The 21,952-nt window shown below is 38.2% G+C and overlaps 1 protein-coding gene across 9 annotated transcripts in view; it reads left to right on the plus strand.

Annotated features, from left to right (window-relative positions):
- Nucleotides 1-21,952, plus strand: part of LOC138285004 (uncharacterized) — a 267,259-nt gene that overhangs the window by 174,010 nt on the left and 71,297 nt on the right. For all 9 annotated transcript variants that reach the window (XM_069224411.1, XM_069224407.1, XM_069224413.1 and 6 more), the window contains one exon: nt 11,549-11,632. In XM_069224411.1, the coding sequence (XP_069080512.1) occupies nt 11,549-11,632 (84 nt within the window). The remainder of the gene's footprint in view (nt 1-11,548; nt 11,633-21,952) is intronic.

The following is a 21,952-nucleotide window of genomic DNA, read 5'->3' on the forward strand; positions in this document are numbered from 1 at the left end:
AGTTAATGTGGACATCTTGGTGAAAATGCAGAGGGACGAGTGGAGGAGGGGGTCTTATGCTAGGAAGCAGAGGGAGGGACAGAGAGCTAAAGATAAAATTGGCCTTCTCATCAAGTCCCTGCTACCTGAAAGAAATATAAATGTGTGCAATTGGTTGCCTAATGTAAATGCGGCTTGAGAGCTAGTACAGGCTTTAACTGATGGAAACACTTGAAGTTTCATGATGACAAAGATTGAGGGGCATATTTATACTCTGTTTGCGCCGAATGTGCGTCAAAATTTTTGACGCAAAATCGGCGCAAACCCTGCCCCATATTTATACTTTGACGTCCGACCCCGCGGGCATCAAAATTCCACCATGTGCGTCATTTTTTTGGAAGGGGGAACCAGCCTTGCGTTAATTATATGCAAGGTAGGCGTTCCCTTCCAAAAAATGACTTTATGGCCTGTGCGCCTTATTTATACTCTGGCGTCATTTTGATGCACAGGAGGGGGTGGGCCTTAAAAAACAGCGCACAGCCTGATGTGTGCCGTTTTTTAACGCCTGGGTCAGGGCAGGCGTTAAGGGACCTGTGGGCTCGGAAGGAGCCCAGAGGTGCCCTCCCCTGCCCCCAGGGACACCCCCTGCCACCCTTGCCCACCCCAGGAGGACACCCAAGGATGGAGGGACCCATCCCAGGGAAGTAAAGGTAAGTTTGGGTAAGTATTTTTTTCCAATTTTTTTTGTGGCATAGGGGGGCCTGATTTGGGCCCCCCTACATGCCACTATGCCCAATGACCATGCCCAGGGGACATAAGACAGGAGTCATGTCAATGGAGGTTGGGCGTCAAAAAAAATTGCGCAAATCCGGTTTGAGGCCTGAATTTTGCCTCAGACCTGACTTGCACCATTTTTTTATGCACAACCCCCATTTTCCCATACGCCGGCGCTGCCTGGTGTGAGTCATTTTTTTTTACGCACACCAGTCCGCAGCACCCGGCTAACATCATTCCATTAATAAGGCGCCCGCATGGCACGTTGGAATGGCGTTAGCCGGCAGTAAGATTTTTGACGCACAACTGCGTTGGCGCAGTTATGCGTCAAAAAGTATAAATATGGGCCTTATTCTTTTAGAAAGATGACATAAGGATGTTGAATTCTCAAAAGTGTCCTTTTAAAGGACACATACACATAATTGTACTAGGTAATGTACGTTTACCTTTTACTAAAATATACACTTTGAAAGGACTTGCTTTTGTTTAAAACCCTAAATCATTTTGGTTCAGCCCATCTTCTACTTTGTAAATACAGTTTTGAAATAGTGACTTACATAGTCACAGAAGTTGCTGTTACAAGCTGGGACCTCGTAGCAGTATAAACACACAAGCCCCTACTCCACACTGCACCAACCACGATTCAATTTTGTGACTCTGGCCTCAGACACAGACATCTGCAAAAGTACCATATGAACAAAATTACGCTTACAGGCCATCTTCCTTTACAAGTATTTACAGAGGCAAATGCATCCCTGTGGGAATACAGCCAAAGACACCCAGGGGGGATGAGCCCCACAGTTTAAAACCTCTGTCTGAAATACTTTCCAATAAGAATTTGCATATTGCTAAAAAGGCTTTTGCACTCACATAAGGCTGAAGACACTTAAATCATCAGCTCGCAAAAATGCATTATCAGTGTCCTGTCTGAGGACCAATACCTCTGTCAGCAATAGTAGTTATTAGTTCTGTGTTCACCAAATCCTGGCACAAGTTATGAAAAAAAATAGGTCCTAGATTTGAATATGGACCCCCCTAGGACTGCCATTGACCAACTAAAATACAGAAGTATAGAGTAAATCAGTTGTTCTTAACGTTTTGACTTCTGTGGACCTTCCTTAATCCTTAATCATTACTGGAACCCTAAAAGCCCCAATGAATCATTATTGGTTTACGGACCTCCACTGACTCATTACTGCAAACTTGGGACCTTGATTTGAGGACTTTCGATGATTTGATTCGCAAAACAACACACACAAAGAACAGCAACAAGCATTCACCAAAACAATACACAAATGATAAAATATTTACATTAATTCATGAACAAATATAAAAAAATCAACATTTTTATTTTATTGGGAAGGTAGGAGCTTTTCTAAATTCATATGATTCCACTCCTCATCCATGCTATACTCTGTTTGAGGTATTTGTACTGCTCCCACAAATGAAACTGAGGATACTAACTTAGAGCCAGATTTATCAAAGTGTTACATTGCCCTTGCATCATGCAGGGTAACTCAAGGGCAACGCAACACTAAAGTCAGATTACCAAGCCACACAAGGCCTTACGTGGCCCTGCAGTGCTTGATAAATCTTGAGTAACAAAAGGCAGTGTAAGTTGCTGCCTTGTGTAACTCTGTCCCAGGGAGGTGTTCCATGCGTGGAGTGTGTGTGTTCTCACATCCACAGATATATTCTGATGCATACAGTGATTTACCCACACTTGGAGCCCTGGGAATGCATCAGAAATATATGCTTTCCTACCAGAGGCGCAAAAGGAGAACTATCTTTATTTCTTTATTCCTCTGAGGATTGTTTTTGTGAAGGAAGGCTCTCCTTCCTGCACAAAAACAATCCTGTTTACAATGCAGGAACCATTCCATAACGGCACAAGGGTGCCTGTGTTGGGGCTAGGCAACAGATTGTGCGCCAGCACAGGCAGAGAGCAGAAATGCTCTATATATTGATAAATATGGCTCATTCCTGCCCTCTCCATTTCACACAGAACAGCAAGTTGTCTTGCTGCGTCACTTGAATGTTTGATAAATGTGTCCCTTATTTTTTAGCCTCCAAGTTCAAATACCTTTACATTTACCAAGTGTTTCAAAATTTTCAATCTTATATTTTGCATCTTCACTTATATACACTTTTTTAGCTTGTTAATGTCGTTTCATTTTTTAAATGCGGTCCCCCTAAGTATGCTTTGCGGACCCCCCAGGGGTTTCCGGGCCACAGGTTAAGAATTACTTGAATAGCAGAAAATGTGAAAAAGCATAACAGGACAGCTGGAAATTGATCCATGTAATGTGAGATATGTAGCATTTAAATTAATGTATTTAATTGTAATATTCTTAGGTCTCAAAAAGGTTTAGTCATGTAGCGCCTATGATACCTTTCTCCAGTGATGCAATATTGTAAAATTCTTCAAGCAAGCACCCAAACATGGGTGGAGCTTTATCCGGCCAGCAACAGGTGATGGCATTGGGTGAGCCATAGGGAGTGTATAGATAAGTGTCTGTACATCCCAGGTCAGTGCTCTACTGGCTTCTATTAGACTTCATGAATAGGCATTATTATTGGCTGACAATGTTTGTTGCAAAATAGACACAATCTGTCAGCAATACTGAATTAACGTTACACAATCAGAATGCACTGGTGCACGACTGACTGCTATTGAAATGTATCTTGAACAAACAGTGTTTTTACTTCTCAGCATATTTCTGTCCTGCCATTCTTCTTCTGATTTTCTTTCAATTGGATTTCATAGTTTTCTTATTATTTTTCTTTTGCCATTTAGCCAGGTTTCTTGTTTTCCTTAACTATGTTATGTTCGTTCTTCTCCTTTTTATACTTTCATTTTGTCCATCTTTCCTTTGTTAACCTGCTTTTTCTTTTTGTTATCCTACTTTTTATCTTTAATGCTTTCATATTTTTCCTTATTTCCTTCTGTGTTCTTTCCTTGTTTTATATGTTTGTGTGTTTAATTACTTCTTTTAATCTTTCTTCCTCTTTTTCACCTTTTCTTATTTCTTATTTATTCTTTTCTTTTTATCCACTCAATTTTCTCCCTTCTCTGCATGTGATTTTCCCTATTCCTTCCTCTCTTTATCGTCCCTTCTGTCCAGTTGACCTTTTTTTCTTTTCTGCTTCAATTTCTTCATTGTTCTTTCTTACCTCTTTCCTTTCATCTTTCATTTTTTTATTTCCATCTCATTTCCACTCTGCATCTATCATCCATTCAATTCTACTTCTTTCCTACCTTCCATTCCTTTTTTCTTCCCCTTTGCTTTTCTAGTTTTCTTTTCTTTGTCCCACTTTCTTAAATTATTTATTTTCTTTCTTCTCTCAAGTTTCTCTTCATCCTAGTTTTTCCTTCATGTTTTAATTCCTACTTTCCTTTCATATTTTTTCTTTTACCCTCTTTCTTTTATTCTAAATTACTTCTATACATTTGTCTTCTCTATTGCGCCATTGTCCTATGTTTATTTCCATTTTGTGTTTCTCTCATTTCTTTCTTTCCTTCATGGCACTCATTACTATATTCTTTCTTTCTTTGAAAATATTGTTTTCCAATGTTCTTCCTTTTGTTTCTAGGTTTTCATGCTTCTTTTCACTTTTCTTCCTTTGAATTTTCTGCATGAACTTAAAACATGTTTCCTTTCTACAGTTCTTTTTTCATATCATTTTTCTTCCATCTTTCTTCCTCTCTGTAGTTTCTTTGATTTTTTTTTAATACTTTCCATATGTTATTTTCCTTGTTCCATCTTTTGTTCTTTCGTTCTACTTTCTTTCTTTCTTTCTTCCTTTCTTTCTTTCTTTCTTTCTTTCTTTCTTTCTTTCATTATTTCTTTCTTTCATTATTTCTTCTTTCCTTCTTTCTTTTCTTTCCAGTTTTCCATCATCACATTTTTCACACTTCTTTTTCTTTCCTTATTTCTATCTTCCTTTTATTTCTTCTTTCCTTCTTTTATCTTTCTTTCATTTGAAATGTTTATTTCTATTTCAACTTGTCTAACTTTTTTCAGTCTTTCTATCTTTCTTTCCTTCTATTTAAATGTTCCTTTCATGCTGTACTAGACATCTTTTTTGTTTCCATTGTTCATTCCCTTCTGTATCTTTTTTTCTTCTATCCTTCTTGCACTTCCATTTTATCTTAACCTTCTTTAAATCTTGCTCTCTACCTCTTTCTGTCTTTGCACCTTTACTTCATTAATTTCTCCCTTCTTCCGACCTTCCCTGGTACTCCTTTTTCAGTTATTCATTTCCTTTCTTCTTTCTTTTGATCTTTTCTTCCATTTCATGTTCTGAACCTAACTTGTTTGTTTCTTTCTATTTCCTTTTCCTTTGTTCATCATTCTCTCCTTCAGCCTTTCTTTACTTTCATCCGTCTTCTATCCTTACTTTCATGTTAATTTTTCTTTCTAGTTTTCTTCTCTCCACTGTACCTTCCCTGCATGCTTCCAGTTTTTACATTCTTTCCTTTCATTCTTCTTTACACCCTTCTGCATTTCCCTTTTGCTTTCTTTCCCTATTGCTTGGAACCATATTTCTTTTTATCCTGCTATTTCCTTCTTCATTTAATGTTTCTTGCACCTTTCTGCACTTCTGTCTTCTAATTATTGTTTTTTCTTTCAGTTTTTTGTATTTAGTTATTTTTCTCTTTTCCCACCTCTTGGACTTATTTTCATCATTATCACTTTCTTTCTATTATTCTTCTCTGGTTTTAATGTTCCCATCTTTTTTTCCACCATGTTGTTCTTCATTATTATCTTTTAATCTATATTATTTCATCTTTCTATATTTCTCTCTATTTCACATATCTTCTGTTGTTTAGTTCTTGTATTTCAGTTTTTTCTTTCAATTTGTACTTTTATTTTTTGTTTCCCTCTCCTTCTACCCTTGTCTTGCTTCTATGTTTTTTCCCACCTTCATTTCTCTTCCTCTTTTTCCTACTAATTTCTATCTTCATCACTTCCAGATTTAATGTTTACCTGCCTTTGTGGTTCATTCCACAAAAATGATTTGACACACACATATTCACACACTACAATCAATCACAGTCTTTCAAATAATTTAGTGCTGCTTCATAAATCAAGTGTTCAATTTCATTGTGGCGAGTTCTAACTTAATTACTGCTTGAGATGCCTTTTTAAAGCTTAAAAAGTTTCCTCTGGGAATTGGATTCAGCTGCCTATCACATTTCCCACTTTATATTGTTGTCCCATGTCTTAGTATACGATCAGTTGTTGCCAAACAAAACCTCAATAAATAGCAAGAGGTGATGATCCCCATATATTCCATAAAATGCACTTGTAAAATTCATAATTCCACCTTCTTTCTTGACCTTTTCCATTAGTGGGGCCCACGATAATTTGGCATTTAGGTTAATTAGCAAATAGACGTAATACGAAACATATTGGAGTGTGTTCCATTAGCTGACCACAAGTATCTATTATTTGCTTTCCCAAAAGTCATTGTACCTTTAAAACTCCAGATCAAAAAGAACATGTGAAAGGTCCGTTAGGGGTATGCTTCCATAAAAGCACACATTTTGCCCAACATAAGAGAAGAGAAATGACCTTGTTTCAAAAGGTCAAATAAGCCTATAGTATTTACAATGAATAGACAAGGGGTTTGATTTAGATCTTAGCAGAGTGGAACACTCCGTTACAAATGTGATGGATGTCCCGTCTGCCTTATTACGATCTCCATTAGATGTGATGGATCATAATACTTGGGATGGGATATCCGTTATGTTTGTGACAGAGTATTCCCTTCCGCCAAGATCTAAATCAGGTCCAAGGTGTTTACAAGCAGCGTTGTCATAAACTATTGCCAATGGAACATTTCTTTGTGACTGTTTCACTTTTTCTAATGTGTACATCACCCAGGTATGCTCATGAATCGTTTGAGTAACAAATATCAAGATTGCAGACTTGGAGCAATTCCATATACTAGGATCTTTTTCCATGGGCTGCTTTTAGTTGCTTTTGTCAAAAGGCATGCTGTAGTCCACAAAGGAGTAAAATGCACTTACATGTTTAAGTTTCACCATTCTTGATGCTAACGAGGTGAGCACTATGATGTTATCAGATATTATTACCAGATCAAAACCATGCTTATGTCAAAGGAAAAATGCTATTTACGGTTTCCCAAGCAGTTACATGCTTGTGTAAAAACATAGCAAAGGTACAGCCATCAGTGTGTAAGAGGGCATTTCATTGGTAATTTATTGTATGTGCTTTTTGTGCATGACTGCCAGCAAATCCCTTGTAATCATTTTTTCCTTACTCCTGTTTCCGTCTTTTTCCTTTTTCTTTTCTTCTACTTTTCTACAATTTTGTCCACCTGTCAGTCAATCTCTTCTATTCTTTGTTTGATTCAATCTTATTTGCTTCTTTATTTTTTAGTGTTGTGTTTTACTGTTTGTATCTTTTCTCAATTCCTCCTCCTTTCCATTTTCCTTCCTTTTCTCTAATTTTTTCCTTTTTTGACTCCATCTTTTTTTAACTTATCTTTTGCCATATATTCCTTTTGTTTTTTTGTTTTTTCCTTGTATTTTTCTGTTTCCTCTCAGTCTTTGCATATTTCTTTTTCTATCCTTTTCTTTTTTTCATCCTTCTATCTTTCTTTTCTTTCTATATTTCTATTATTCTTTTCCTTACTTCTTACCTATATTTTCTTCTGTCCTTTCATTTTTCTGTTCAGCTCTCTTTTTTTATTTTGCTTCTTTCAACAATTCATACCATACTTCTTTAATATTTAATCTGTTTCAATTTTTCCTTATATTTTTACAGCTTTCTTCTTAATTTTTCTTTCCATCTTTTCCCATGTCTTCTGTTTTCCCTCAATCTGTTTTTCTGCATTCCATATTTATTCTGCATATTTTAATTTAATATTTTACTGCTTAATTCTCTCCCTTCTCTTTAGTTCTTCTTTACTTCATTCTATTCTTCATTTATTTTCAACTTTACTTAACCTTTTAATCCCTTTTTCATTTTCTTACTTTCATTCTGTATTTCCTTAGCTTTTTTCTTCTCTGTTTCTTTTATTCATTTATTTTATGTCTACCATTCTTTATTATTTGTATTTTACTTTTTCCTTCAAAGTCTTAACATTTCTTCCATTTTCCTTCCCGCCTAGAGTGTCATCTATCTTGACCCTCTTATTTTTGGTTCTTCTTTCCTTTAGTCTTTCTATCTGCCTTTTTCTTTCCCTTCTTTCCATGTTTCTGTTTTTCTCCCTTTATTCTCAGCTTTCTTCCATTCCTTTTTCTTTATTTACTTTTCTCTGTTTCTATACTTCATTTAGTCTTTATGACTTCAAGATCGGACGGCCGGGCGACCGCCAATGCGGCTGCACCCCGCCGCAGCCATTTGAAAATCGCCGCTGGCCCGCAAAACAGGAGCCGGCTCCAAATGCAGCTGGCGGTGTTGCGCCCGTGCGACGGGTTCAGTTGCACCCGTTGCGCTTTTCACTGTCTGCATAGCAGACAGTGAAAAGCTGCACGGGGCCCCGTCAGGGGGACCCTGCACTGCCCATGCCAGTGGCATGGGCATTGTAGGGGCCCCCAGGGGCCCCCTGACTCCCCGTACCGCCAGCCTTTTCCTGGGGGTTCAAACCACCAGAAAAAGGCTGGCGGTAGGGGGACTCGTAATCCGCTGCCCTGGCGGATTACTACCGCCGGGGACATTGTGGTGGAAAACCGCCGGCCCCGGCGGTGCGACAGCGGCGCTACCGCTGCGGTCGTAATAACCTGTAAAGCACCGCCAGCCTGTTGGCGGTGCTTCCGTCATAACAGCCCTGGCGGTCTTGTACCGCCAGGGTTGTAATGACCCCCTATATCTCTTCCTATCCCTTCCACCTTTCTGTCCACAAATTCTTTCTTTTTTCTGTCATTTTTTCTTTTCCTTGTAGATTTCCTTCTAACATCATCCCTCTTTCCAACTTTTATTTCTTTCCATTTCTTTACCCCTTTTGCATACTGCTTGGTTTTAATTTCTTTCAACTTTCTCACCATCTTTCAACTTAATTTCCTCACAACTTTTTCATCTTTCAATCTTTTCTTAATTTGCTTTTTCATTACTTCTTTGACTTTCTTTTCAGCTTTCATTGCATTTTTCTATCATTCTCCTTCCTTTGCCTTTCATTTACTGTTTTTCTCTTTATTTCTTTTCTTTTTTAATTGTATGTCTACTGTTCTTTCCATTTTTCCTTTTTCACCACCGGTATTTCTTTCCAACATTGTTCGTATCATTGAAAGTGTGTGCTCCTCTGACATATGAGACCCATGCCCACCATGTGTGATATGAGATATGGTTAAAGGTCTTTCATTCTGAATGAATAATTTTACTATCAATTGTTAAGAGGAGCTCCAACAATGCACTGTCTTTGTATGTAAGGTTCAGAATGTTTGTTGTGGCCCACAAACCTACTGTTATCAGTGGGAAATTTAGGGGGATGGGAATACCAAATATAGAGGCTAGTTGGTGGAAGATGACATTCAAATAATCTGTGTTCATATGAACACTGTGCCAAATCACAGTTCAAGCAAGTATCTTTATCTCTTAGATTCATCTTGTGTAATCTAGAGGGGGACCAGAGTAAGAGGGTCATTGTGATCTCTTACTTCCTTCATTTTGTATCCTTTTTTCAAGTCTCTTTAGCTGTTTTCTTTCCTTTATACTCATGAGTCTTTCTTTCACTTTATTTTCTTTTCTTTGTCGTTTCTTTATCATTTTTCCTTTTTTAGCCACACTAACGTCCGCCTTTGCTTTTTTCCTTCTTTTTGTACCTTCTCCTTCATCCTTCTTGCTTTCCTTATTTTATTTTGTTGTTTCTCTCTATCCTTCCATCTTTCTTTTCGCTTTTCTTTCCATGCTTGTTTTTTCTTACTGCCTTAATTTTTGTATCTATTTTTTACATTCATATTTTCTCTTTTTCTTTCATTTCTCCTGTATTCATTTACTTTCTATTTTTGCAACGTTATTTCTTACTACGTTATACATGTATACATTTTTCTTTTAATCTCTTTCCTTCCTTCATTGGTTCTCTAGTTCTATATTTCTTTCCATCCTTTCCACCCCCCTAGCCTTTTCTCTTTTATTTCTTTTCTCTGTTTCTTCTTTCTTTGTCATTTTCTTTTCTTTCAGCTGCCCTCTGTTTTTTTGTTATTTCCATCTGCTTTCTTCTAATCTTTCATATTGTCTTCGTTTATGTATGTTTCCATGTATCTTTATTTTCATGTTTCTTTTCTACCTTTTTTGTTTTCCTGCATTGTGAGTTTTCCATATTTATTTGCTAGCCTTCAATTTCATATCTTTCATTTTTCATTCTGTCTTTCCATCTTTTCTTCTTGCTCCTTTTCAATTATTTTTCATCTTCCCTCCTAATTTCCAATTTCAGTTTTCTCTTCCAGCTTACTTTCATACATTACCTATTTTTTCTGTTTTTTCTCCTTTTCTTCTTCTGTTCTTTGTTCATTTTTTCTGTCTTTCTTTTCAGATCTTCTTTCCATATTATTTCAATCAATAGTTCTCCACATCTTTATTTAAATCGTAGTTCATCATTCTTTTCACCTTTCTTGTCTTCTTTTTATTTCTCTTTCTCACAGAGCATGTTTGTATCTTTACATTTTTCTTTCCCTTGTTTCTTGATTCTTTCAGCCTATTTCTGTCTTGGTGACCCTTTCTTTTTTTATCTTTTTCCTTCTCTTTCTTTCAAAATTTCCTTTCATCCTTCTTTTTACATTTTGTCACATATTTTCTTCTTTCATGTTCCTTTTGCATCTTTTCATCATTCTGTCCATCATTGATGTTTGTCCTTTAATCGCTTTTTTATTTTTACGGACTCCCTTTCTTTCTTTTTAATTTTGTTTCTTGCTGTTCTTAATATACTGTATGCATGGAATGTTCTTGTATCATGTATTTGGTATTGCTACTTTGTTGTCGCTAAAGACAAGGAGATTACGACAAGTTAAAATGTGATTTGAATTTCATAATGTGCAGCAGATTAAGAAAGATCAGAGTGGATAGAGTCATTTATGCGTTACCTTTATTGATTGTTAACAGTTTACTCCTCCTCATCCCATTTGACATTAGATGGGCCCCTGTTTTAGAGTTATAATGTAATTTAATATGCAAAAACCATCTTCATAACTTTTTCTGTTTCACTTTATTTGAACAAGATCACTCATCCGATCTGTGAACAAAGTGCAAACATCAAATGTGAAAAGAAAAGAAATTAGAGTAATATAAATGTAGAAATAAAACGCTAAAACAGAGAGGTAATGATAACTATCTAAAATGTGGCACAATGTTCTGAACCTGAAAAGCAGAAAAAACTTAAGAATTTCCTTTTCAACACACTTTTTCTTTAGACAACTGTTGCATCATAATTGTGCACCTGAGTACTTTTAAGAAAAAAATAGCTCTTGGAGAACACTTTATATACCCTTCTTGCATTAATAAAAGATTTATATAGAATTGCTTCTTATGGGCTTCTCATGATAACGTCAACTATTTTCTAAGAGTCTTGGTGTAGTGCATTACAGTATATTATTTTACACATGTTCTTCAGAGACTCACTAGCACTTCAGTTTGAATGTTTGTGGGGAAATTATTAGAAAAGGATAGTTCCATTTCTGATACATGCTGATAGTTAGAAAACACTCTATTGGGTGGCTTTTTTTTTTATTAACAGTGATGTCCTACTAAACTTGAAGGGTCCGCCTCGTCTGATTCTGCCCATTAACAACATTGAATACTTACTCAGTCACTCTTTTGTTTACTTCTAGAATATTATAAAAGAAATGCGTGCAATAGAAGTGAAACTTCACAGGTGCCAGGAAACAATGAATGAGATGACCATGCTATTGAAGGTAAGTGCAGTGGCAGCCGATACGATTTAAAAGTAGTGGGGCGGGTGGAGCACACAGGGGGTAGTCCAGGGGGGCTTTAATAATAAAAAATATAAAACACTTACCTGGTGCTGTTGGCTGCATTGCGCTACTCTGCTCCCTGGTCCCAGCTGTCCATGTGACAGCACTGGAGACTCCCTGTGCAATCTCTGTGCTGCTTTCATGCTATTACCGAGCTGGAGAGCAGCACAGAGATTGGCCTGAGCGTGCTGGTTTACCGCTTGCTCAGGTACATGGAGCCTCTGCTGTTTCTCCAACCCGGCTGTCAAATACTGCTGGGTTGGAGAAACCTTATTGCGCATGTCTGTTTGGCCAGCCTAAGACGTCCAACCAAACTGACATGCGCACTTAAGTGCACTCCACTCCCCCTCCCATAGCCCAGCCCTGCTCTTCAAAGCACAAGGTGGCTCAGCCAGCAGATGAAAAATAAAACAATAAGAAAATATTGATTATTTTTCAGCTACTGGCTCTAAGCCAGTGGGGCGACACACCAATGCAATTGCGAAGGAGGAACGGCTGGGTAAGTGTACAGATGAACGTAATGTGTGATTCTGCATACAGGCAATCTAGCAGAGCATAAAATGCCCTTAAACATGCAAACAGTGGAAAAAGAAATAGGGATAAGGATAATTTAATTTCAGAATGAATTGTTCATACATTATGAAGAAGCGGCATGGGTTGTAGACATCATTTTTCAAAATGCATGTGCTAATTACTGAGCTATTGTGTCAGCCCTCTCAACATAAGTGCTACCACCAGCACAAACCTCACTTCCCAGCAGAATGCTATTTGCAGCTCATACAAGAATTAAGTGTCACATATGAAAACACAGCATTTAAAGAAATGAAATAGGGGATGCCTCTCATGTCAGACCTAAGACTCTAATTGACCCTAGGACAAAGCCATTATCCCCAATGCCCTCTAATCATTTCTAACAAACATTCAAACATTCAAAATCTAAACTAGCTCTAAGGAGGCATGCTGGAAAGACCAATATCATAATTGTTTCATTACTGATATATAACTCTGTAATAAACCATACATGCAAAAACTATTTTAATATATAACCGTGAGTTTCTCCAAGCATTATCAATTTGCCAGAAGGTTCCATTTTAGTAGTTTAAAAAACAACAGAAACAAATACCTAAACGAAATGTTAAATATTATCCCTGACCATGCAAACATAGGCCAATTAGCTGACCTACCAACGCACAGGGTTCCACCGTGTGTCACATGATATCTCACAAGTTTAGCTGGAAACCCCTGTGTAGAGTGGCTTTCCGGCACATGCTTGGAAGATCTGTTCAACTGATTTCCATTACGTGCTTTTAAGTCTCCCCAGGACATAGAAGGCAGACTGAGAAGCATTTTTTTGTTTTTGTTTTCCTTTTTGAAGGGGGAGGGTAATACTGTGTCACAGGCAGTGCTCGGCACAAAGCCCCACCCCTTCCTTGCATGATGCAAAAAATTTGAAGTTAGCAGGTCTGAAATAGCGTAGTTGGGAGGATTCAGCTGTGCTCCTTGCTCTCTATAGCAGGAGTCTCCAACTTTTCCTGTAGTAAGAGTCACCTATAGGCAATGAAAATATTGCAAGCTTGTAATATTAATGCCATTGTAATCGTGACCAAATAAGACACAATTACAATGTTGGCCACTCCGTGCAATGTTGTCAGCAGTGATCATCTCACCACATCATACAGGGTTGCTAACAGTAATATATAAAGGGCTCAAACAGTTTGGAATGCCTCTACATGAGTAATACTAAAGAGCAATAGTTACATTGCCTGTGGCATTAAGGTAATTAAATGAGTAGTAAGTTTCCCTGATACCACATGTTTTATCACTCAGCTTTAAATATATTTTGCAAATTCAAACATTTTTCTCCAAAGATCAACTTCAAAACAAAGATTACAAAATGCACACATTCCCATTGTGAATACAGGCTTTTCAATTTTGGGATACATGTATTAACTAAATCAAGCAAAAGCTTCAAGTTTAATTGGCTGAGCTGCACACCAGAGAGCTATTTACAGGTAGCTGGAGAGCTACCAGTAGCTCACAAGCTACTCCTTAGAGAAGTCTGCTGTACAGTAATGCTCAATATCTACATGGTGCTTTTCATTTCCCTGTTCAAAGGATGAGTGCTGATGATCCCATCTGTCAACCTAATGTACACTACAACTTTTCTATTAGTTCAGCACTAAGTATGTCATTAGAAATGTAAGGCAGAGACTATTGTTTGCTTGACTAGAGTATCTACACAAAAAGTAGCGCCAAGGGAACTTGCTGATATTTGAAAGGATGGAAGGCTGTTGGCCCTGCCTAGATACTAGGGATAGATGAGTCTACAAATTAACAAGGAGAGCCCAGCTAGAGCAGAGCTAATGGCCTGGTTCGGCTCGTAGTGCCCATGCACAAGCCGAGCCCTGCAAATGTTTGCTATTTCAATCATGCAACAAACCACATAAAAAAACTATAAAGTCTTTTCAAACCTCCACTAACAGTGTCTCTCATCTCTGCATAGCCTATCTCTCACATGTATTTCATTTGTTTTACAGCACCTCTCTGAGCTGCGTAGAGTACAACGTTACATCTTACACATATAAAGTTAATGAATCATATGTGCGTAAATGAATGTATAAGAATTGTATGTAAGACAAAGGAGACTGCAAGGTGTAGGATTCACATGCCATCCATACGGGATGGCATTAATGCTGCCCCCTACCCTTCCAACCTCCAGAGGAAACTCCTGATGCCTGGAACAACCTGTCCGGCCTTGTTTGTCTTTTTTTATATTAAGGCTTTGTTCTATCTCTTTGTGAATTTTTCTGCATTTTGTAAATGGTGCAAATTCGACAGAAGGTACTGGAGTGCTTATATGAACACCAGTTACATTACACAAGGTCACATTCATTTTTTATAGGTACTAGGCGATTAAGGGCCTGATTTAGAACTTAGCGGATGAGTTACTTCATCACAACTGTGACGAATTTCCCCTCAGCTGAAACCTATATGCCGTTATATTTTATGTGATTTAGATTTAGGTAGACAGGATTTCTACCTACCATACCATATCTACCATTGTGATGGAGTGACCCATCCACTGAGTTCTAAATCTGGCCCTAAGTGATTTGTCCCGAATCACAGGAGGTTCAGAGGCATAATGTAGGCTCCTGCAGCTACTGTGATATAGGGTGGCCTCCAAACCTCCAGGGGGCCCCCAATCCTTCAAATAGGGCCCCATTCTACTCAAGCTCAATTAGTATCTTTGAGAAATGGTAGACTCAGGGACCCCTCACTACATTATGCAGGGGCGCCCCATCATTTTATCTTACACCATGAAGGATGTTGAGCTGATGCTGAGACTCGACCTGGTTCCCCACTTCCAAAGTGGCAGCTCTGGCCACAATGCCACTTCGTGGGTAAAGGGAGGGCGGCAGGCCTAAGCCACATTAAAGCTTGCCTAGTCCTGTTAGAACCTCGAGCTGAGCCAGAGCCAGCCTCCAAGGTTGGACCCGGCTCGAGCTTTGAGTGACTCACCAACCTCTAGTAGATATGAACTTATGACCTGAAGATCACCATGTTTCAGTGGTGAACATTCATCTCATTGAGCCTTCTATTAGGTAACGCTTGGGTTAAAAGTGGAATTTCTTACTACTTTGATAATGTATTACATGATGCTTGGAATACAGGAAAGGGTTATTTCCATCATGTGTTTGTAGTGTGCCTTTTCCTCTGGCTGCCTGGCACTAGCTCAGGACTGTGCCAGCGGAAGGTCAAGTGTGCCAGGAGTAGATGTCAACGCTTATCTTTCTCTCTGTGAATGACATATTTTGCATTAGGGCAGATGTATGTGCAAAGGTCATTTGAACTGCACATTTCTTGCATTTGGATATCTTTTGTGAATTAGTGCACATTATTTATGATCTGCTCTTCTGGAGAGATGAAAAAACATTTGGTTCTTTAGAGCGCATTCTCATGTGACCTTTAACGTTTAAAAGAACAATGTAGGTTTCACGAAAGCAAGGAGGAGGAACATTAGGGCAATTCTATGAAGCTAGTAACTGTGCTTTCAGAATTAGCAACTTCTCATGCGACTGTCTCCGACTCAGTCCTACAGACGTTTAAAATACACACTCCTATCGTGATAATCATAACATTTTCTATAAAGTACCTCACCTTGCTTTAATAATTTGTCATGAACAACAGCAAAACAAGCAATGCCTGAGGTTTGGAACACATACTGTTCCACTATGCAACCACCTCTGCTCTAAAGCTACAAGTTTCAAAGATGTTTTGACAGTTCATTTAAATATGTCAGTATTCACCATTGCACATGTATTTTAATTGTAGCGTGAAATCATCATAAATTGTGAACAGAGATTTATTTTTTACTCCAAACAAATAACTATACGAATGAACAGTTTGTTGAAGGTATTTTCTTATGAAAGCTTTTTCCAATAAATTACCAGAGCCTCACTTCATTTAAACTTTAGATAATAAATGTTAATTCTAGCAGCATACAATAATTGGTAACCAACTTTCAGCATATAAAGCTTGATACAATACTCTACCTTATCTTGTTGTGCCATACTTTACATTCATATCTAAATATAAATATATTGTAAGTGAGATGTATATAAATGCATGAATAGTATCAGTCAATATAACAGTACCGTTATCCATATGCCTAGAAAACATGGTGTTCTGGCATTCAACCGTTAAATTCTAACATATTGCTCTATACAGCACTTTGAAAAGTGTACATTTTGGTGCAAACGCACTTGAGCTGAACGATTTTTAGTTTGGACTAAGATTTACACAACAGTCAATACATTTCAATAATATAAAGCACATTAGGTCTCATTAAGTGGACAGAGAATATTCGATTTGCAAACTATGAAGAGTAATTAAGGGGTTACCAAAGTTACTCACACACTTAAATTTTAAGTTATTAGTAAATCAATAGCCAGTACATGAATATATTAATCAATAGATTTCAGAGCCACTCAAAATCATAAATGCAAAGACAAACTATCATGAAACAGTCTCAAATAATAGAAAGCAAACTCAGTTTCCCACAAAGGGAAAACCCCACTCGGCTAAACTAGGGAAAAGTCAGGAGAGTTGAAGAGAAGTCAGGAAGAAAGTGTCAGCATGGAGATGCCTCGTAAAGGAAGTATAATTGAGTCGTAAGGTTTTGTGTATCAAGTGGTAAGGCATCTGAGTGCTAAGTCTATATTAACTATGTTTAAAACATGTTTCAGCATGTTGCTACACCCTCACACATCTACCATGAAGGGAACCAATCAGGTTCAAGCATATAACAATACAACAGCCTGATTATTTTCACAAGTAAAAGCACAATGAAATCTCTTCTAAGCTTCCTTCAGCTTTAGTATCAGCAACATAAAAAGATACACTTGTTCCAAGATATTCTCTCCCGGGTGCTTCAACAATTGTGTAAAGTTAAACATTCCATGAGAAAATGACTACAAATAATGTATTATTTGACATGGCTGGTAGAGTTTTTCCTCTGAAATAAAAAAGAAGATACACCACAAGGAAAACATGGAAGACTGACATTGACAATTTTAATAAGGGGCCTATGTTAACTGCAGGAAAGTATAATGTGAAAAATACTTAGTAAATACATTTGCATAGTGCATGGCAATGTTGTTAAATTATGAAAAATGTCCTTTAAACCCTCTCTCTGATGACTTGTGAGGTCATCACACTTTGCCCATAAAGCCCTTAAAAAACTCACTTTACATTCCAGTTGTTGTCTTTTGCAGCTTATGCCTGGACTCTTCCAAATCATGTAATTCAATATATATGTGACTTTGTATCTGTACAAGCTTCATTTCTGCCCATTTCTTTTTTCTACCATTCAAATGTGTCAGCCGTTCCCCTCAATTACATTTTGACCCACCTTTTGCAGTTATTAGTTTAATCTCCCTTATAAAATGAAATACACATATTAGAGAAAGCGCAATGATTAGTACAGAGGTTAGTATGGTACCTAACAATCTGCTGTCAACACCACTAAGCCATATACCATCTGCCTAAAATCCTTTTCATTCTCAACACCTGTCTCTCCTAGATCCTTCAGATCTTTAGAACTCTCAGAAATACTAGTAACAAACCTATTCATGTCATTGCGGGTGTTAGGCATGTAAGTGAAACACTGCTGGGCATGTGACATGCAGCAGACTCCACCCTCTTTCACGAGTAAGATATCTAGAGCAAGCCCCTTCGGCAAAACCCCTGCTGTTATTGCTGCAAGCTAAGAGTTAATAAGAGATATAGCTCCAGGTGTGTTAGTAGAGGGGTGTAGCATAGACAGATTTCTAATCTTTAGGTCATTCAAAACTGCTGGGACAAAGGAATCATAGCACCAAAAATATCACCCACTACTTGAGAAGCCTGACACTCACTTCTTTCATGAGTCACTATTCCCATAACTATTTCATCTATATGATGCATTTTAAGAAACACTAAAGCTAAAGAGTAGCTAATAATCCAATTTGCAAGAAATTGAAAATAAGCATTCTTCCTGCACGCATAATAAATTCCAAGAACAACAGGATCCTTCCCTGAAAATATCTGCTCACCTATACTTTCAAATCTCTGTGTACTTTCACTCCAGCTCACCATGTAAAAAAGTTTTACCTGTTATTTTTTGTTTCATAAAACACAACTTTCCCTCTCGCTGCCAAACCCAATTTAACCTTAGATGTATTTCAGCAGCTTTCAACATTTCCTCTTCCTTCTCCCAGTCAACCTTAACTCCTCTTCTTGCCTTTCTCTCAATCTCCTCCCTTCTTTCTTCAAGTTCTGCAATAAAATTATTCTCAGTTCCAGTCAGCTTAGACGTAATCCTTTCCGTATTAAAACGGGGACACCAATTTATGTGATATGCACCGGAATTTGGATTCAGATTCTTGTATAGCTCATCATATAAAAAAATACTGTAATTTGCAAAATTATGTTGATAGTGACCTTGTTGATAGAAAATGCTCATAATTATGCTACCGGACAGGAACAGGTATGGGGCAAGTGGTGATATCTGACACCCACTGCTGCAGACACAGTAAGCTAAGTGCGCATATGACAGTTATGTAAATGTATGACACATGAATATTCATGAAGAAGGCTATCCTTAGTCATTTTTTTACATTGGAATCTACGCTGCTCTGAATCAGGTTTAGTTTCGATGTAAGAAACAGAATAATCAAGCACACCAGCAGAGCAATCATCAAAAATAACTAGGGCAGTTGTCACTAATGTTATCATCGCGCTAAACTTGTTTGGTGAATTGGACATGAGTACTCTCAAGCTAGCACAAAGGAACACAAACATTAAAAGCAAAAAGCAACTTCTACTTGTTTTTTCTACTGTGTAAATGAAAAAAACGTCAGTTTGTTTGAGATGCGTATATGAGTTCAAATAACTACAGAAGCTGACCCACTCGTAAAGGAGATTTTCTTTAATAATGGAAACCCTACTCTTCTTTTGGAGCCTCGACCTAGACGTTTCACAAGATCTCAAAACATAATCATAAATCTTCAGCATGTAAATGTGGATCACTTGAATTCAGTCAGTCAAAAATCAATCAACCCTCACTGTGGTAGCAATATTTATGGATTATTTAAAAAAACTTTCTGTTCACTCTTAATCTCATGTGTTTTCAAGTCTGACCCAATGTCAGCAAAGTAAATCATTTCAGGTGCTGTGTACCTTCACTCGTTATCTCCTGACTACTGGCTGTTCACTGTCACTGTTGCTTTGCTCACTTCTCTCTGTCTCTTGATGAATCGTGCTTGGGTGCATTCTCCTGACACAACTGCTCTGTTTCTCACCCTTTTTTGGCCACCTTTCTCTTCTCTGCTGTCCTGTGACCAAAGCACTTGACCCTTCCTTGAGCTCAGGGTGCACACTTGCAGCTTTTGCAACTTGGTTCACTATGCCTATTCTTGATTTGTGCAACAGAGGACACGGACATGCCTTAAGTTGACTTGGAGAAACTTGTGTGCAATCTTCTCTCTTTGAGCATTAATTTTGAATTGAGTTTATCTTTGCAAATCTGCGGTTGTAGGCACCACTTCTTTCATCCAGGTCATGGCCGTCTTCACCACAAGTATGACTTGAGAAGGGACACGCTAGTAGGGCTAAAAATACAATTTCCTTGTGTTCGTCACAAGTATGATTTGAGAAGGGACACGCTAGAGGGATTAAATATACAATTTCCTGACATGTTTATTTACCAAGACCCAGTCTCCTAGACTTGGGTGATGGCACTGTTGTTTTGGAAAAGGAGTTGCCAACTCCACCAGGTGATAGAATGTACCACATCAGCCGATCCTTTGCAGTAGTCAAGAATCATATCATCTGTCATATTCACATGCGCAGTTTCAGGCACAACAGGATTTCTCATGGCTTTCTGTATCAGAATCTTATGGGGGGGGGAGTCCTATCCCATAATCAGAGGTGCTTTAGAGACTCTTCAAAACCAGGAAAAGGGCATCAGGCCACTTAATAGAAGTGGAAGCTCACACTTTAAGAAGTCAATACTTAAGTGTTCTATTGATTTGTTCAACAATCCAAGATGCCTCTGACCTGTAACTACAGTGGAATCATTGCTCCATCTGTAGTGTTACACATAGCATCTTCATTACCTCATTCCTGAAATGGGTCCCACAATCTGACTCCAGAGAAACCAGCAGGCTGAACCAAGGGATCAATTCTCTCAACAGTAATTTGGTCAAAATGAGACTGTCATTTCTTGTTGTCGGATAAACTTTCACCCAAGAAGAAAAAAGAGATCGACTACCACCATGATATAGTGAAGTCTGTTTACAAATGGAAGTTTAAACAATGTCAAGCTGCATGTGATTAAAGGGACCACCTGATCTCCCTATGTGACTCACGGTCACAACTGTTCTCTTGCCCACATTTAACTTCTGGCAAATAAAGCATATGTCATAGATTCTCTGCAGCAACATGGAAATGAGGGTTGAACCAATAGATCATGAAGAGATAAATCATTGTGGCTCGCAGAAAATCCCATCCACTCTTGTATGTGCACTAGGACTATTTCTGTAGGAAGTTCCAATGCATGAAGCAAGTCCATCAAATAACTTCAGTTCCTAATGGGGGAACCAGAAGAAGTCATGAAATCTCTCTGAGACCATAACTGTCCAAAATCAGGGACCACACCAAATCTGTACTGGCTATTGGTATAAATAGTTACTGTCAAATTGTTAGACACAAGAGACACAGTACACTCTAATATGTCAATTCAACCCGCTCTGTGGCCGTTACATTGCACAAATTGGAAGTTTTCACCACATATTCTAGAGTGCACACGGTGTCAGCTGCTTTCAGAATTTGGCATCCATCTCTTAAGCAAGAGCCATCCACAAACAAGGTAAAATCAGGCTTTTCCAGAAGGACATCTCAAATATTGTGTCTTGGTTTGGTACATAATTCTGGCACATCAGGACAGTCATGGTCAACCCCATCTTCATCATCATCAGATACAGGTAAAGGCAAAGGACTGCCAGAGTTTAAGGTATGGTGTTTCTTCAGGGTAACATTCTTAGCCGCTAGAATAACCTGCTCATATCTCGTGAGTCTGATATTTGTCAAGAGTTGCATTCAAGCATGAACTATCAAAATCTTGATTGAGTGACAGACCATTACGGTAGGCGAGTATATCATCATTATTCTCTCACAATGCTGGCACCAACTACAGCCACTGCCTTACTGCATCCAGGCAACTTTCGGCTGCCAGCTCGAGTGTGGCAGAGAAATATTCAGGGGTCCTTTTAGCTTCACCATTGTCTATATCAACACAGACAGCGCGCACCCTTCACACTCATAACAATAGAGGTCAAAACCTTCATTATAATCTGGCATTCCCAGAGCTGGAGTGCAACAGAGACTTTCTCTTAGCTTGAGAAAGCTGCGCATGAATCCCTTGTTCTAGAGTAGCAGATCAGACACATGTTTGGGTGTAAGGCACTGTAGAGGCTTTGGCACTAGAGAAAAGTTGGAATTCCAGTGACATCAGTAGACCACCATTCCCACAAGCATCCTGACTACTCTCTGAGATACAGCAGGCGGTCTTTTTCTTGTAGAGATTCTCTCTTGGGACTATTTCGTCCTTCTCTCTCAATGTGGTGTCCCAGATACAGATACAGAACCTCTCTACGAGAGTACTATAATTTTGTAGGAGACACTTTGGGTATATTCTAAGTCAAATGGCCCAACAAGGTA

The sequence above is a fragment of the Pleurodeles waltl genome, chromosome 3_1 (assembly GCF_031143425.1).
Source record: "Pleurodeles waltl isolate 20211129_DDA chromosome 3_1, aPleWal1.hap1.20221129, whole genome shotgun sequence".
In the NCBI taxonomy this organism is placed as follows: Eukaryota; Metazoa; Chordata; class Amphibia; order Caudata; family Salamandridae; genus Pleurodeles; species Pleurodeles waltl.